Below are 16,897 nucleotides of genomic sequence, written 5' to 3'. Positions count from 1 at the left end.
TAGGCCTCCTTGAGATCCAGGGAGCATAACCAGTCATTCTGCTCGAGGAGGGGGTATAGAGAAGCCAAAGTCAACATGCGAAACTTCTCTTTGACCAGAAACTTGTTGAGGGCCCGAAGGTCTAAAATGGGTCGCAGGTCGCCCGTTTTCTTCGGGACGAGGAAGTACCGGGAGTAAAACCCTCGGTTCAACTGGTCTGACGGGACCGGCTCGACAGCCCGAAGCTGAAGTAAGGTTTGGACTTCCTGAAGAAGAAGGGCGGTCTGTGTCGAGCTTGAAGGATACTCTCTTGGAGGATGGTCCGGGGGGACCCGATGGAAGTGAAGAGAGTATCCTTCTCTTATGATGGTAAGGACCCATAGGTCCGTGGTTATGGCCGCCCATCGATGGTAAAAAAGATGGAGGCGGCCCCCTATGGGAGAGGCTGAGGGGTGCAGAACGGTGTCGGTTATGCTCCCAGGAGGGGAGTCAAAAGGGCTGGGGAGCCTTAGGTGCAGCCGGTGGCTGAGGTTTTTGCTCAGACTTCTGGGGAGGTTGTCTCTTTGCAGGTTGTCTCGCAGCAGGCGTTTGTCTGGGCATGTAACGCCGCTGGTAAATCAGGGGTGGCCTGGAAGGTCGAGACTGTTGAGGTTTGGGTTTGGGCCGCAGGATGGATTGAAAAGATTTTTCGTGATCCGACAGCTTCTTGGTAACCGTTTCGATAGACTCATCGAACAGGTCAGCTCCCGCACATGGTACGTTGGCGAGTCTGTCCTGGAGGTTGGGATCCATATCGATTGTACGGAGCCATGCCAGGCGACGCATGGCTACCGCGCTTGCGGCAGCACGTGCCGAGAGTTCGAATGCATCGAAGGAGGATTGCATCAGCTGGAGGCGTAATTGGGAGAGGGAGGCTACCACTTCCTCGAACTCGAATCGAGCTTGGGTGTCTATGAACGGAGTGAACTTGCGGAGCACCGGCAAGAAGAACTCCAGATAGGAAGAGAAAAAGAAATTGTAGTTCAGCACCCGTGACGCCATCATGGAGTTTTGATAGAATTTTCTACCAAATTTGTCCATCGTTCTCCCCTCTCGGCCCGGCGGTACAGAGGCGTAGACCTGAGAGGGATGAGAGCGTTTAAGAGAGGACTCAACCAGTAGGGATTGGTGGGAGAGTTGAGGGCCCTCAAATCCTTTATGGTGCACGATGCGGTATCGAGCATCGAGTTTGCTGGGAATCGCCGGTATGGAGTAAGGTGTTTCGAAACACTGCATGAAGGTCTGATCCAGCAATTTATGCAGGGGGAGCCGAAGCGACTCCGTTGGAGGGTTAGGTAAATGCATGGTGTCCAGATACTCTTTGGAGTATCGGGAGCCCGTGTCAAGGGTCACATCCAGATCATCCGCCATTTGTCAGAGGAATGATGAGAAAGACAATTGATCCGCCAGCGTCGGTCTGTGGGACGGGCTGGAGGAGGAAGAGGCCTCCGGATCCATGGACATCGGGGAGTGGCAAGGAGAATCGGGTACGGGTGTCTCCTCGTACTCCGGTCCCTCCGGGGGGGACACCTCAGATGAGGAGTATCCCATCCGTTGCAGTTTTTTCTGCGGTGACACCTCCGAGTGGCGTGAAGAGTGCCAGGATGAGTGTCTTGATCGGTGCCCGTCTCGGTGGCGGGACGGGGATCAGGATCGGCTGTGCATCGCATGGTCTCCCGAGGCCCCCAAGTGGTGGATAGGGCTGGAAGCGGTGGATCGCAACTGGGGTTGCGATGCGGATTCTTGCGATGCTACCCAAGTCTGGTAAGGAGTACGGAAGAACTCTTCCTGACTATGCCCAGGGCTTTGAGTATCGATCGGAGGTCTGGTCCCATGTTGGCGCGGAGGCGTAATGGGCTCTAATGGCGGCATATCGGTAAGCGAGGCTTGCCGCATGGGCATCGCCGCCCTCCCCCGTTCGTCCTCGTCGGTTTTCGAGGTCGAACGGCGTGGAGGAGGGGGAGGGGGCGGACCGCCCCTTTGGACCGGTACCGGGAGGTCACCCTGTATGGCAGCGATGAGCCCGGGTCCGATGGTCTGCATGAGCTCAACGAATTGAGCTTCCAGCACGGACCGTAGCGAAGCCGATAAGGAGGGATCCGCACCGAAAGGGGGTCCTCCTGCACGGTCATCGCGCTCCTTCGAGGTCGAGTGCTTCTGCTTAGTAGCTTTCGGCACTTTGATGACCACTGGTGGTACTGTGGAAGGAAGAGGTACCTGAACCGAGGAGACCGGGGCAGGCACCGACGTCGAGCTCGTGGATGTTGTCGGGATGAACGATGCCGGTTTCACCACACTCGATGCAGGAGGGGTCGATACCGGTTTCGCCCGAACCGGGGAGGTATCAGATGAAGTGGAGGCTGAAGGATCCTTAGCTGCGTCCATCTTGAACATCGATTCCCACAATAGGCAACGCCGTTTGAATGAGCGTGCCGTAAGGGTAGAGCAAGGCCTGCACGATTTCGGAATGTGGTCAGGACCCAAACACTGCAAACAGCGCCGGTGAGGGTCCGTGAGTGAAATCGCGTGTTGGCACTTGCTGCACTTTTTAAACCCGGTGATTGGCCGGGACATAGGCCGGAAAATCTCCGCCGCGAGGTCGAAGCCTGTGGGCCTGAGCCACGTGGCCGGCCCGTTCGACCCGCCGGAGGAAATAATCTTTTTTTTTTTTTTTTTAAACTGAAAAAGAAATGTACTGTTAACTGTAATTAAAAGAAAGCGAAAACGCGGACAAGGAAGGCAAATTTAACTGAATTCAGCTAGCGCATGATGAAGTTGAACTTCTCAGCTCCGCGGAAAGAAAAGAACTGAGGAGACACGCCCGGATCTCCGGGCGGGAAGGCACCGGCGCATGCGCGGTGCGGGCATCTAGAAACTTTTAAGTTTCTACAAGCAACACGTGCTTGTGAGACGTCCGTACCGGGGCTCTGTCTGATGACATCACCCACTAGTGAGAATACCTGCCTGCTTGTCCTGGGATAAACACATACATACACACATACATGCCTCTGATTTTATATATATAGATAACTTAAAGTCAGTTTTTTAAAACTTGTTTATGAGAAATATAATACAGGTTAAAAACATATGTGTATGGACGACCGGTAATTTCCGGTTTGTTTGTATGCTTAATGTAAAGTAAAATGAGTGTTACTATTACATTTTAACTTGCCCCATGTATGGCGACTTTAAGAATCCAGCGTGTCTCCTATAAAGGATCACAAAGAGCCTTTCTGACAGGATTTGTTCCAAAGACAGACAACTGTGAACATTTGAGGTCTCTCAGCCTTTAAATATATTAAATAAATAAATATTTTTTAATAACTAAGAAGATTTTGAAAATAATTCCTTCCTATATACATCACAATAGGAGGGTTATTGATCTTATGAATAGAACATAGTGTAGTAAACACAACTATGTTGGTAATGAGAAAAAATTAGACTGACCCCCTATTTTATGAAACGCTGAATGGCCCTTGGTGCTCCCGACGCTCAAAGGAACTCAATGAGCATTGGGAGCAGCGCGCCAGCCAGCGGTGAATATCGACATAGCCGGCTAAGTTTTAGCAGCTGTAAACAGACGGGATATTCAATGTTCGTCGCCAGAAACAACTCAGCTTTCAATATCCGGTCTCAGCACCGACTGCGGAAGTCAGCCAGGCTAACTCCCATGGTCTGAATATCGGGGCCAAAGAACACAAAAAAAGTCGCATCAAGTCAGAGCAAGGTTCACTGAGTCCAGTATCCTGTCTTGGATCTTGACTAGTATAGGTCAAAAGTGCTCAGCAGATTCCAAAAACTATATCCACGTCTCTTAACTCATTTCCAGGGACAAATGATAGCTAATTATTTTTAAGGACTTCTCCTCTAGTAACTTATCAAAACCTCTTTTGTACCTCAATATGGGGCAGTTTTGGGCCTTAGTGCGCACTTATAAAGGTTTCTCCCACATGTTAAGGTCATTTTTATTGTTGCCATAAAAATGGCCTTTTCTAGTTTTTATATTAAATGGCCATGCACTAATTTTGCCATTAGCAAGTAGATATTGCAAAAATTACTACATATGCACTTACCACCACCCATTTTAAAAGCAGTTAAGGGTTAACTTGTTAGCACGCAGTAACATAGCTGTGCTAATTGGTTAACGCAGGAATGCCTACTCTCCAACATCTGACATGCCCCCTCATTAAAAATGCATTTTTTTAGCGTGCAGTACACGCTAATTTGGCACTTACTGCAGGATGCCCGAGTGCCTCCCATGGTATGCCATTTTAAGCTGCATTAGGTGCTAATACACATTAGTAAAAGGTCTCCTACATCAATCACTTTGATAGCATCCCCTGGCACCAAATTCCACAACTTAATTATACTTTGTAAGAAAAAATACTTCCTAGGATCTTTCGATATGCTAGTTGTTCATTTCATGGAGTGTTCTCTTGTTTTAGTGCAACTAAAGTTATACAGCCACTCCCTATTTAACTGTTCCACTCCACTGCTAATTTTATAAACTTCAGTCATATCCTCTTTCAGTTGTCTCTGCCAAGCTGAGCAGCTCTAATCTATTTAGCCTTTTTTCATAAGAAAGGTGCACTATTCCCAGCATGATTTTTGTTATCCTTCTCTGAACATTCTCCAGCTCTGCTATATCATTTCTGAAATGGAGTGAATAGAACTGGGACTGAACACATTTCTCAAGATGCAGTTACAACATGAACCCATATATAGGTTTAATTCTCCATCTCTCTTTAAATAATCCCTTAAATTCTATAGGGCTCATAATCGAAACGGAAATACGTCTAAAACCCGGCCTAAATCGGCACTTAGATGATCAGTGAGAAAAGCCGTCCAAGTGCTGATAATCGAACCGGGTTTTAGACGTATCTAAAAATGACTTAGGCCTTCACAGTACTGCAGTACTCCCAGAGCTACAAGGGATGGTGAGGGCGGGATTTGGGCGGGCCGTAGGCCATCTTAGACTTAGTTGTACTGCATGTATAACTGAAAGTTTTACAACACTGCCTAGATGGAACTTGGATGTTGTGACTTAGGCCATCTAAAACCAGGTCTAAGTCACAAGAAGGTATCCAAAGTGACTAGATAGCCACTGCAGGGACAAAGTACAGACCCCTACACACTCCCCCAGTGATCACTGACCCCCCTCCATAAAAACACTAATAACTTTATATATCTGCCTCCAGAACTTCAGCACCTGGCAGCCTGGCATAGGAAAGCCTAGTAGAGCTGCACAGAGGTGGCTTAAGTGGTCTGGGAGGTGGGCTGGTGAACCATGGAGAGGAGGATCCAGGCCCATAAGCCACTCTAACCACTGCATGCATGGTGAAACATGTCCACCCCCCAAAAAAACCCCAAACCCTACTGTACTGCCATATAAGTTGCACCTGCAGCCAAAAGGGCTATTGGGGTGGTAGACAGGTCGGTCTAGTCTAACGTAACCATTAATTTTTTTCATCAAAAGGGGACATCTATTAATTATCAGTCCTACCCCCATGCCCGCCTAGCTCCACCTCAAACCTGCCCTAGCCATGCCCCCCAATTTATTCCATTCATTTTTCATGTACACATAATATCTTATTAATTCATAATGGTAACCATAAAATTTTTAAAAACTACAAAGCACACTTTTTTAGAGGAGGAGAAAGGGAGGGAGGTTGACCGACCTAGACATAGCCGTACAGCAGGTATAACCAAAAGTTTAAACAGGTTGCCTAGTTGGCACTTATATACGTTTTGATTTAGACCAAGTCAAAACAAGTATATGTGCTGAAAAAGGGGCAGCTGAGCTGATCGTGGCTGCCGCGATCAGCTCAGCGGCCCTGGCAACCTGCCCAGCCCTCACCGCAATGATCGCCTCAGGAGAGATGGCTCAGCTCCCCTGCCGTGATGGCAATTGCCCACCCACCCCAAACTGCGGCACTTCGGGGTGAGGATCAATCCTTACCCTGAAGTGCCGCAGTTTGGGGGGTGGGGGATGCCATCGTGGCAGGGGAGATGAGCCATCGATCCACCCCTCCCCCCGAACTGATATGAGCAGGAGGGGGCCCAACCACCTCCTACCCTGGCGAAACCCCCACTCCCCGATACCATCCAGGCAGGAGGGAGCCCAACCCCTCCTGCCCCTGCGACCCCCTACCCCCACTAAGATACGGGCAGGAGGGATCCCAGGCCCTCCTGCCCACTATGCACCCTCCCACAACCGCCCCCCGAATGGCCCCCTGAACCCCACAACACTCCCCCACCCTGACACCCCCCTTACCTAAAATAAGATGGATGGACGGACAGGTCCTAAGCCCGTCCGCTCAGCAGGCCCGCTATCTGCCGAATGGCCCAGTTGCCTTAGACCCCTTCTATGGATGTGGCTTTAGGCACATGGGCTCAACCCTTCTACTTTCAGCGTTTAGGGCCTAGGCCAAAAGGGGACTTAGACGTTTTTTTTAAATTATGCTCCTCCACGTGTTTTTGGCAGCCACAGACCACTCACTGGGTTATAAATTTCAACATACTATCCACAACGTTCATGATATCCCGCACTGCTGAGAACAGATCATAGCAGCTTATAATAAAATCAATTTACTATTAGAAAGGAATGCCAATTATTTATAGAAAAGGCCAAATCACATAAAAAGTATACAAACATACACAATATAGATTTAGTTGAAGTCTTCAGCCTGAGTGCTGGAGCCCCACAGACCTAACGGAACTACAAAATAACAAGAAAACTAAATGATAGCCTTCAGGCCAAAGGGATGCCAAATGCCAATTCAAAGACCTCACTCAAGATTCTTATCTTGTGTGGCGACTCCTAATTCAGGATTATGTACCTGTAGTTAAGATTATTTTTCCCTATGTGCATCACTTTGAACTTGTCCACATTAAAAACTTTATTTGCCGTTCATATGCCCAATCTACTAGCCTCAAAAGACCATTCTGCAACCCTTCATAAAAATCTCTGGTGCTTTAATACCTTTGAAAATTTTTGAATCATCTGCAAATTTGATCACCTCACTTGTAGCTCCTTTCTCCATTTATCAATATGTTGAACAGCGAGGTCCCTGTAAAGATCCTTGGGGCACTCCACTTTTGGCCTTTATCCGTTTGGAAAACTGACCATTTCATCCTACTTTGTTTCCAAAATCAGCTTAGTTTGACAATATCAGCTAAGAAACCACTATGACTAATAACTTAAGAAGTTCCCCATGAGTCCCCCACTTCTTACTAATATGCCATACTGGACTGTGGAAGGGGAAGGGGTGACTAATTCTATAAAACAGATGCTTTTATGCAGCAATTTCTCATATAAATCATTCATCGCACCTCAGCACTACTCTGTAAATACACGTCTCTTAAATAGCGCATATTTCACTGACAGACATGCATATAGGTGGTGTCTGGGTAAAACGTGGACAAGACACACACACACACACACAGGTAAGTTCTAAAATACTATGGGCTCCTTTTACGAAGGCGCATTAGGGCCTTAAAGAGTGGAATAGCGCACGTTAAAATGCCCCGCGCGCTAACCGCTACTGCCTCCTCTTGAGCAGGCGGTAGTTTTTTGGCTAACGCGCGCTAATCTGGTGCGTGTGCTAAAAACGTTAGCGCACCTTCGTAAAAGGAGCCCCATATGATATGGGTGAATTCTATAAATAATGTTCAAAAATAGGCACTGTAAAAATAATTACCACTGAGTGCTATTCTATATAATAATAATAATAATAGTTTATTTTTATATACCGCCAAACCATCAGTTCATGGTGGTTCACAATAATAATGCACTGGGCATTAAGTACAAGGTCATACAGCAATGTTAAAAATGGAAATGACACAAATCTATGTAATACAACACTACGCCTGTTATACAATAGCACCTAGTGCAGGGGTGTCCAACCTGCGGCCCAGTAAAGTATTTTGTGCAGCCCCTGTCGAGGGCAATGAAGTGTTTTCTCTACTGCGCCTGGGTGTTTATCATCTTGCCGGCTCCCTCCTCTATCTTGCTGCAGCACTTGTGCATTTGTGCGGCCCCAGAAACATTTTTTTTGGACAATGCGGCCCAGGGAAGCCAAAAGGTTGGACACCCTTGACCTAGTGCCAATTTTCACATCTAACTTTGGGCTCCAGACTTACGCCTACCGAAAGCTGGTATAAATGCTGGTGCCCAATTTAGGTGCGCGTACCCAATTTTCTATAAGTATGCATGTAATGTTTTAGAAAGTGTCTGACACGCCTTTACCCCTCTCATGGCTATACCATCTATAGACGCATACATTAACAGCAGAATTGAAATACATTATTTCCACAATACCTTCAAGATGAAAATGCTCATCGCCTATTGTTGCTCTGCAAACATCATCAGATGGATCCTGTAATAAAAAAAATGAAAATCTTCTTTACAACAATTCAAGTTCCAAGTATTTAAATTAGGTAGGGCAATATTTAAACTCCATGATTGGTCTTTTTGCAGGTTTCCGGGTCTCGGTGTGCCTTGTCAGGTAGAAACCGACGTTTCAGCCATCTTGCTGTGGCTTTCTTTAGGGCAAGCTGTGAGGTCTGCAGTTTGTCTTTGTAAATAGTAGGTTCACTGACCTGATTGGGAACAGGGCAGTCCACCAATAAGAATTTTGGCAGGAAAGTCAGTTGGTCTCTTTTTCTATAGAATGGGAAAGTCTCTGGTGGGTTTAAAGATGTTCTCCCCATGGAGCTGGGCTACAACAAAATTCAAATTTCTGACCAACTGACTTTCCCACCAAAATTCAAATTGATGGACTGATCTGTTCCCAATCAAGTCAGTGAATCCACTATTTACAAAGACAAACTGCAGACCTCAGAGCATACCCTGAAGAAAGCCACAGCATGGTAGCTGAAACATCAGTTTCTACCTGACAAGATACAGCGAGACCTGGAAACCGGCAACAAGCACAATGCCAGCTGCGGAAACCCTGAGAGAACCTCCATGATTGGTGTTTGTTTTAAATGCCCGCTACAGTGTTCAACTTATTCACAAATATCCAGCACCATTTTTCCAAACAGCAAGCAGCACCAAATATCCAGGTAGAGAGCCCACTATCAGAATAGCAGCGATAATCAACCCATTAGCCCAGGGGTGAGCAACCTCAATCCATGAGGCCGCAACCCTGTCAGTTTCCAGGATTTCCCCAATGAATATGCATGAGATCTATTCGCATACAACCCCTGACTGGGCTAACGCCCTCACGGACTGAAGTTGCCCACCCCTGTACTAGCCCTGATAGCTAACTGGATTAAGTTATGACAGCAAGTTTTCAGTCTAAATACTGCCACTCTCTGAATAATTGCCAGCTCTGCAATTGCTCTACACAACACTGAGGAGGCAGAAGCATATTCAGAAACACTATCCAGAGTCCTCAAGGGCTAGGTCACTGAATACAGACCCAAGAGCTTCTATCAGGAAGTGCTTATAAACTGTAAAATTAGGCCAATATTTAACCCCACTGGATGTGGTGTTTAAACCATTCAACAGTGCTGAATACAAGTACAGCGGTGACATTCAACCACTATGTATATAGCTAAGTGGTTTAAGATAGGAGAGTATTTTTTCTGTCCTAACTTAAACTGCTTAGCTATATGCGTTAGTGACTGAAAATTACTGTGATCTTCTCTAAAGCTAAATCAGCAACTTCACTCTGTCCTGGCTCCATACAGATATTGCTATGGTTAGTGAGAAATTTTAGAGACACCGAGGCTCCAATTCTATACACAGCGTCTGACTCTTAGGTGCTGTTCAGCACGGTTGTCAATAAATCGCAAAGCACAGTTTAAAGAATCTCTCCTAGGTGTTCTTAAATGCCTGTAAGCATTGAATCTTTAGGTGCACTGCCGTTTAAGCTAGGGATTTCTTGGCCTAAATGAGAGCCCAAATTCGCCCTTAACTATGTCTACTTGTCTTGGTGTAGATGCCTACCTCAAATTAATTTTTTTAATTGTTTTTTAATGGCACTTTCAGTTATCAGCAATGATTAAGCCAATTAAAAAATTAAGTTAGGTGCGTAGATCGGCTGGGCGCACTGATCTAGGCGTCTTTTATAGAATCAGGAACTAAGTAGGTAATTCTCCACAGATTACCTACAGTCAGGCACTGGGATAATACATGGCAAATTTTCTATAGAATACTAGCATAAATGTCATTCTTGATTAGACATTATTTTTCAAACTGCAAGTGAAGGCTGTGGTGTCGAAGGTGTTTTTGTAAGATTCATTTACTACGAAGGTTGAGGGATTTTCTCTCACTGGTTAATTTTTGCACTGTTATTTCTGCAGTTCTGACTCCTGTGTATGATTATTGCAACTCTCTCTATCTTGGTTTACCTAAATATGTTATTCAGGCCTTACAACTTGCACAGAATGCTGCTGCACGTATTATTATGTATGATTCTTTGTTCACTGGTGTTTATTGGTTAAAATCTAAAAACAGAAGCCTAATTTATAATATATAATATGATGCTTCAGTTAATTACAGTTTACCGCACAGAGTAAACAAGTCCAGTTCTAGTAAGTTTACTTATCTGCTACAGCAGATTCCATTGCAACCTGTCCATCTTGTTAACAAAGAAGAAAGAGCAAATGTGCTGACAGCCACACATTTGATTACACTCTTTCTGCAGGAGCCACATATGCATACAGCTCTCCTGAGCTAGCAAAAACCAAAAGGTCCCATCTGCATCCCTTCCTCCATCAAACTACATTCTCCCTATGACTGTCCTCTAAGAGCAGGGTTACCAGATGTTTGGGGAAAACCCATATATGTCCTCTTTTTAAGAGGACTGTCTGGGTGCCCGGACAGACTTTCAAAACCCGGTAGTTTGTCCGGGTTTTGGAAAGCCCCGACCTCCCCGCCGCATGACATCACACGCATCCGAACATGCTCGGAGACCCTCCAGACGTGGCCTGGAGGTCAGAAAAAAGACGAGGCTTTGTGGAGGGGTGGGGCTAGAGGCATAACAAGGCATGGCTAGAGTTGGAATGGGGTGTGGCTAGGGGCAGAACTGGGCGGGGCCATGTATCCAGGTTTCTCCGGACAAAAATCTGGTAACCCAATCTAAGAGCCAAGAGGTAAGTAAAGGTTCTTCTGTCATAAGAACTTCAATCTCAATATATCTACTGAACTGTAAGCTCTCTAAATCCAGGTTATTGTAGACTGATTTGCTCAGGTAGCTAGACAAAGGGGATGGCCAATTTAAGATTCAAGGACATTCTCAAGTACAACCTTCAAATCTGCAAGCTGGACTTCAAAGAGTTAGGAGGACATCATCTTGGAGAGGGACAGATGTAACCAACTCTCATTTGACTATCTTAAAACGGAAACCATGCAAATATGTGCACAAGCAAAATGAAAGAGAAAACTGCTAATTCTGCAACATTATCAACTACAGGTTTCGCCTGCATTATCTGTGGTCTTAGCTGAGGGTCAAGTCAACAGACACAGTTGCGAGATGATAAATCCTCATAGGGTGAAGTCAATAGGAGTCTCAATCATAACAAATCCAACACTAGCCTGATTATTTTGTAACAAGGCTTTTTTCACCTAGTTTAATTTGACCTGGATTTCTACCTTTTCAAATGTTTGCCATTGCGTCTTTTTGTGGATTTGATTGTTTATATATATATATGATTTTAAATTCTTTCGTTTTGATTATTAAGGCTTATGGGGCCCTTTTACTAATGGGCATTAAGCCCTAATGCATGTTTAGCACACGGGAAAATGCTTACCGCAAAATGTGTTACAAAATTTTACAGTAATTTTTCCTTTTCCACACACAGAGCGTGCGTTAGTGAATTTTATAAAATAATTTTTGGAAGGGGCAGGAATAAGTATGTATTCATTAACTAGCAAGTGCGTTCTGGTTAGCATGTGCTAACTGGTCAGCATAGAGCTAGTGTGGGAATACATAGGGTCAGATTCCATATATGGGCCTAAAAAATTAGCGCCGAGTAATATGGCGCTAAGCGCAATTCTATAAAATCTAGGTGCCCATTATAGAATGTTACCTAGGTGGTGATAAGCGTTCTAACATTCAGGTGATTTCTCTTTATGCCAGGGTTTTCTTGGCCTAAATGCCTGTGCCTAAGTTAGGCAGCCAATAGCTCCTAACTCAAAGACAGGCATCTAATTCAAAAACACGCCCAAAATCTGCCCCTAACCTTACCTACTTTTAATTATGAGCTTTGCACTAGGCGCCCATTTTCTCATATATTTTAGTAAAAGAGCCCTTGTGTTTGTTGTATTCTGTTCAAGATTTACAGCCTCTTTTATCATGTTGCACTAGAGGTTTTTAGCTTGGTCGGCATGGTAAATGCTCCGATGCTCATAGAATTCTTATGAGTGTCAGAGCACTTACCTCTCCGGCCCACGCTAAAAATCTCTAGTGCAACTTCATAAAAAAAAAAAAGGGGGGGGTATGTAGATAGGCAGTATCCCCTGGATTCTATAAATAATGCCCAAATTTGGATGCCCCAAATTGTGTGTGATTGCAAGATCTGTGTGCAAATAAATTAGTTAACAAGCTGTTAACATTACTACTACTAATATTGATCATTTCTTTAGTGCTGAAAGTTATATGCAACGCTGCACATTTAACATGCAATAGACAGTTGAATTATGCTAATTGGCTCTAATTTGGATTTGTACACAATTCTGGCTATGCGTAATTCTATAAAGATCTGCATCCAAAATCCTCTCACATGTATCTCAAAAGGAATATAAGAACATAAGAATTGCCACTGCTGGGTCAGACCATCGTGCCCTGCAGTCTGCACCCGCAGTGGTCTGTAGGTCAAAGACCAGTGCCCTGAGTCTAGCCTTACCTGTGTACGTTCTGGTTTAGCAGGAACTTGTCTAACTTTGTCTTGAATCCCTGGAGGGTGATTTCCCCTATAACAGCCTCCGGAAGAATGTTCCAGTTTTCCACCACTCTCTGGGTGAAGAAGAACTTCCTTACATTTGTACAGAATCTATCCCCTTTTAACTTTAGAGAGTGCCCTCTCGTTCTCCCAACCTTGGAGAGGGTGAACAACCTGTCTTTATCTACTAAGTCTATTCCCTTCATTATCTTGAATGTTTCGATCATGTCCCCTCTCAGTCTTCTCTTTTCAAGGGTGAAGTGGCCTAGTTTCTCTAATCTTTCACTGTACGGCAACTCTTCCAGCCCCTTAACTATTTTAGTCTTCTCTGGACCCTTTCGTGTAGTACTGTGTCCTTCTTCATGTATGGCAACCAGTGCTGGACGCAGTATTCCAGATGGGGGGCGTACCATGGCCCGGTACAGCGACATGATAACCTTCTCAGATTTGTTTGTGATCTTAATCATTCCTAGCATTCTGTTTGCCCTTTCTGCCGTGCATTGCGCGGATGGCTTCATCGACTTGCCAATCAGTACTCTCAAGTCTCTTTCCTGGGGGTTCTCTCTAAGTACCGCCCCAGACATCTTGTATTTGTATATAAGATTTTTGTTACCGACATGCATCACTTTACACTTATCCACATTAAACCTCATTTGCTATGTTGCAGCCCATTTCTTGAGTGTGTTTATGTCACGTTGCAGGTCTTCGCAATCCTTCTGTGTCTTCACTATCGTATCGTCTGCAAATTTTATCACCTCATTCATCGTACCAATTTCCAGGTTGTTTATAAATATGTTCAAGAGCACGGGTCCAAGCACCGAACCCTGCGGCACTCCACTCATGATGCTTTTCCAGTTCGAGTATTGTCCATTTACCCCCAATCTCTGTTTCCTATTCGCCAAGCAGTTTTTAATCCACGTGAGTATTTCACCCTTGATTCCATGGCTCACAATTTTTCAAAGTAGTCATTCATGCAGGACCTTCTCGAACGCCTTCTGAAAATCCACATATACAATGTCGACCAGGTCATCTTTGTTTATCTGCCTGTTAAATCCCTTGAAGAAGTGCAGCAAGTTCGTCAAGCAAGATCTTCCTTTGCTGAAGCCATGCTGGTTGGTCTGCATCAGATTGTGTCCGTAAAGATGGTCAATGATGCGGTCCTTTATCAGCGCTTCTACCATCTTCTCCATCTCTTTCTATCCACTCCAACCCACATTGTAGACATCTTATACATCAAGAAAAGGAAACCTCAAACAGACATATAGAATGTGTAGACTTATAACAAATTGTCAGACCTTTACTCTTCCCTAAACCACCCCTTATCCTTTCCTTACCCAAACCATCCCTTACTCATTCCTTACCCAATCTCCCTCCCAAAAGGAATAGCCCAACGAGTGTGAGATGGTTTTTTTTTTACTCTGATACAATTCACACAGCTTATCTCCTTTTCTGTCCCCCATTAACAAGAGTAATCCCCCACACTAATGAAAAATTCAGATTGGACTTCCCTAATAAAGGTCTAGGTTGTTAAGCACCATACTTTGGCTTTGGAAGACATACATACACAGGACTTTGAATAAACTCATTCCACTTCAATACAAGTCTTTGGCTGGGTTGTGGTAGATAGGTCTTGGCATATGAATAACCATCATATTCCATTATCCAATCCTTTATATGCCACAAAAGGCATTCATGACTGTAGGAAAGAAATTGGGTTGTCCCAAATATTTATATTTGATTCAATTTGGCCCTGGATACGTTATTCGTACTTAGCCAAATAAGGAATTAAATTCGAATAGAAATAATCCAGGGCTCTATAGTGCTAAATTCTACTTAAATAAACACAATCTTTGATTTCCCATTGCCTCTTATTATTTGTTATGATAAAGCTCAATGGCCATTATTTGCATTTGGCTGAATAATATTTTCCCTGATTCGTATTCAGCTGAATAGTAAGCTACAGTCTGCTATTCGGGACAGCTCTAGAATGAAGGTTTGACAATCTGAAACCACCTCTGATCCAATTCCTTTTGAGCCTAGAAAACCTTATTTTTGATCTCCTCTCCCCCAAATAAAATTTGGTGATAGGTTTTTGCTACCCTAGTATGTCTTTCCATAAGATCCAAATAGGGAGGACTTGTAAAACATACAGCCATTTGGGAAATAACATCTTGTATAAATTTACTCTCCCCACTCAAGATAAAGGGAAAGCCCTTTACGTGTCCACTTTTTCTTTAGTGTATTACAACAGCTGTGGGATATTTAATGAATAAAGCTTCCTTGGGTCACTTGGCAGCTATATTTCCCGGTTCTTGGAACTACCCTGTGCCCACTTAAATGGGAACGTATCTCCCCAGTCTCTATGAACCAAATCATCAGTTTTCATAGCCTGTAACTATAGTGCACTATCCATTTAGTTTAAATCTGTTCTGCTCTTCCGGGTATGATCTAAGCTCCCTTCCCCAAGCAACATCATAAGAACATAAGAATTGCCATACTGGGACCGAAGGTCCATCAAGCCCAGTATTCTGTTTCCAAAAGTGGCCAACCCAGGTCCCAAGTACCTAGCTAGATCCCAAGTAGCAAAACAGAATGAATTATAAGATGTGTTTCACCTTGGTAGAGGAATGCTCCCAGTGGGACACTCTAAAGGGGGTTGCACCTTAGAGATCAAATGGAAGAAGCTGAGAAACATCTTTTGTTTTGGCTGGGTCACTGGTTAATTTAGTTGGGCGAGTTTGGAATGGTTTAGTTGTCTTCTCTGGATTCACCATGAAGGAGGGGTTAAGGTTGGTCATTTGAGATACCAAATACAAATCATACAGTAACCATTCTGATATCTAATTATTATTATATAGATTTAGAAAGGAGTATACACTTCTCCCTCCGTATTCGCTGTGATAGGGGATTAACAGACCCATGAATACAGAAAAAACGCGAATAACTTTTTCATATGTTATTCACTGTTTTCTATTAAAAACCATCGAGAATATGGTGAAACCGTGAACAACATGATGGGGATACCTGGCCTGTTCCTGAAGGAGAGGCAAAACATGGTGAAGAAACTGCTGGGAATCAGCGATTTTCTCTGTAAACGTTTGGAATCGGCGATTTCTCTATGTAAGCTGATGTAATTTGGGGGGGGAGCAGCCAGCAAGCCTAAAACCGCGAATAATCAAAACCGTGATTGCTGAAACCGTGAATACGGAGGGAGAAGTGTAATTCCATGCTACTGTTATATTTTGCTTAGACAATTTTTTCCAGTTCTCTAGTAAGGAAGAGGGCCAGATTGTAGAACAGATTTTTATACTGAGATTGTGTTTATTTATTTACTTTTGTGATTTGTTTGATTTACTGGTATATGTGCATCATACAATCTATTGTAATATGCCCTAGTTGCAGGAATTGCTGCAGAAAAGCACAATTAAACTAATTATACATTTATACCAGGTCATCAAATGTTAAAACTGTAAATTTAATAAAAAGTTTCAATTTCCAATTTCAAACCTGAGTGCATTGAGGAAGGAGACGAGATCATCAGACTAAAGCTGTTTTGCAGTTGCATTTTCTGTTTTGAAATAATCAGTAGAGAATAAATTTGTTATCCCCACCCCTCCCATCTCTTATTATGTAAACCAGTCAAGTTTGTCACATTCTTCAGCATCATTAGCCTGTAGAAAACTGATACCCGCAGTACACAATTATAAGCGCTTCCTGGGGTCAAGCCTTTCACCCTCACTTTCAGGGTTTGCTGAACCCTCTTATTATGATTTACTGATCTTTCATTTACACACAGACAGCCCATGAGTCATGTCAGGCCTATTTATGGTGAGACATTATCAACTTACAAAAATACACAACATGAATGGAGGAGAAGAGAGACAGAAAGGCAGTGTAGTTTAAAACAAATTCTACCCAGACCTAAAGGAACCTACTTTCCAGAAACATGCCCATGCATGTCATGGGGAGAGTGTGGTACCCTGAGGTT

At 44.1% G+C, this 16,897-nt stretch overlaps 1 protein-coding gene across 2 annotated transcripts in view; it reads right to left on the bottom strand.

Annotated features, from left to right (window-relative positions):
* Window positions 1–16,897, bottom strand: part of NKD1 (NKD inhibitor of WNT signaling pathway 1) — a 237,908-nt gene that overhangs the window by 83,376 nt on the left and 137,635 nt on the right. For both annotated transcript variants that reach the window (XM_033943051.1, XM_033943050.1), the window contains exon 4: window positions 8,339–8,396. In XM_033943051.1, coding sequence (XP_033798942.1) covers window positions 8,339–8,396 — 58 coding nt within the window. The remainder of the gene's footprint in view (window positions 1–8,338; window positions 8,397–16,897) is intronic.

Source organism: Geotrypetes seraphini, chromosome 4 (genome assembly GCF_902459505.1).
Source record: "Geotrypetes seraphini chromosome 4, aGeoSer1.1, whole genome shotgun sequence".
Lineage (NCBI taxonomy): Eukaryota > Metazoa > Chordata > Amphibia > Gymnophiona > Dermophiidae > Geotrypetes > Geotrypetes seraphini.
Note: the sequence above shows the minus strand (reverse complement) of the source record. Positions and strands in the feature narration are given on the sequence as shown.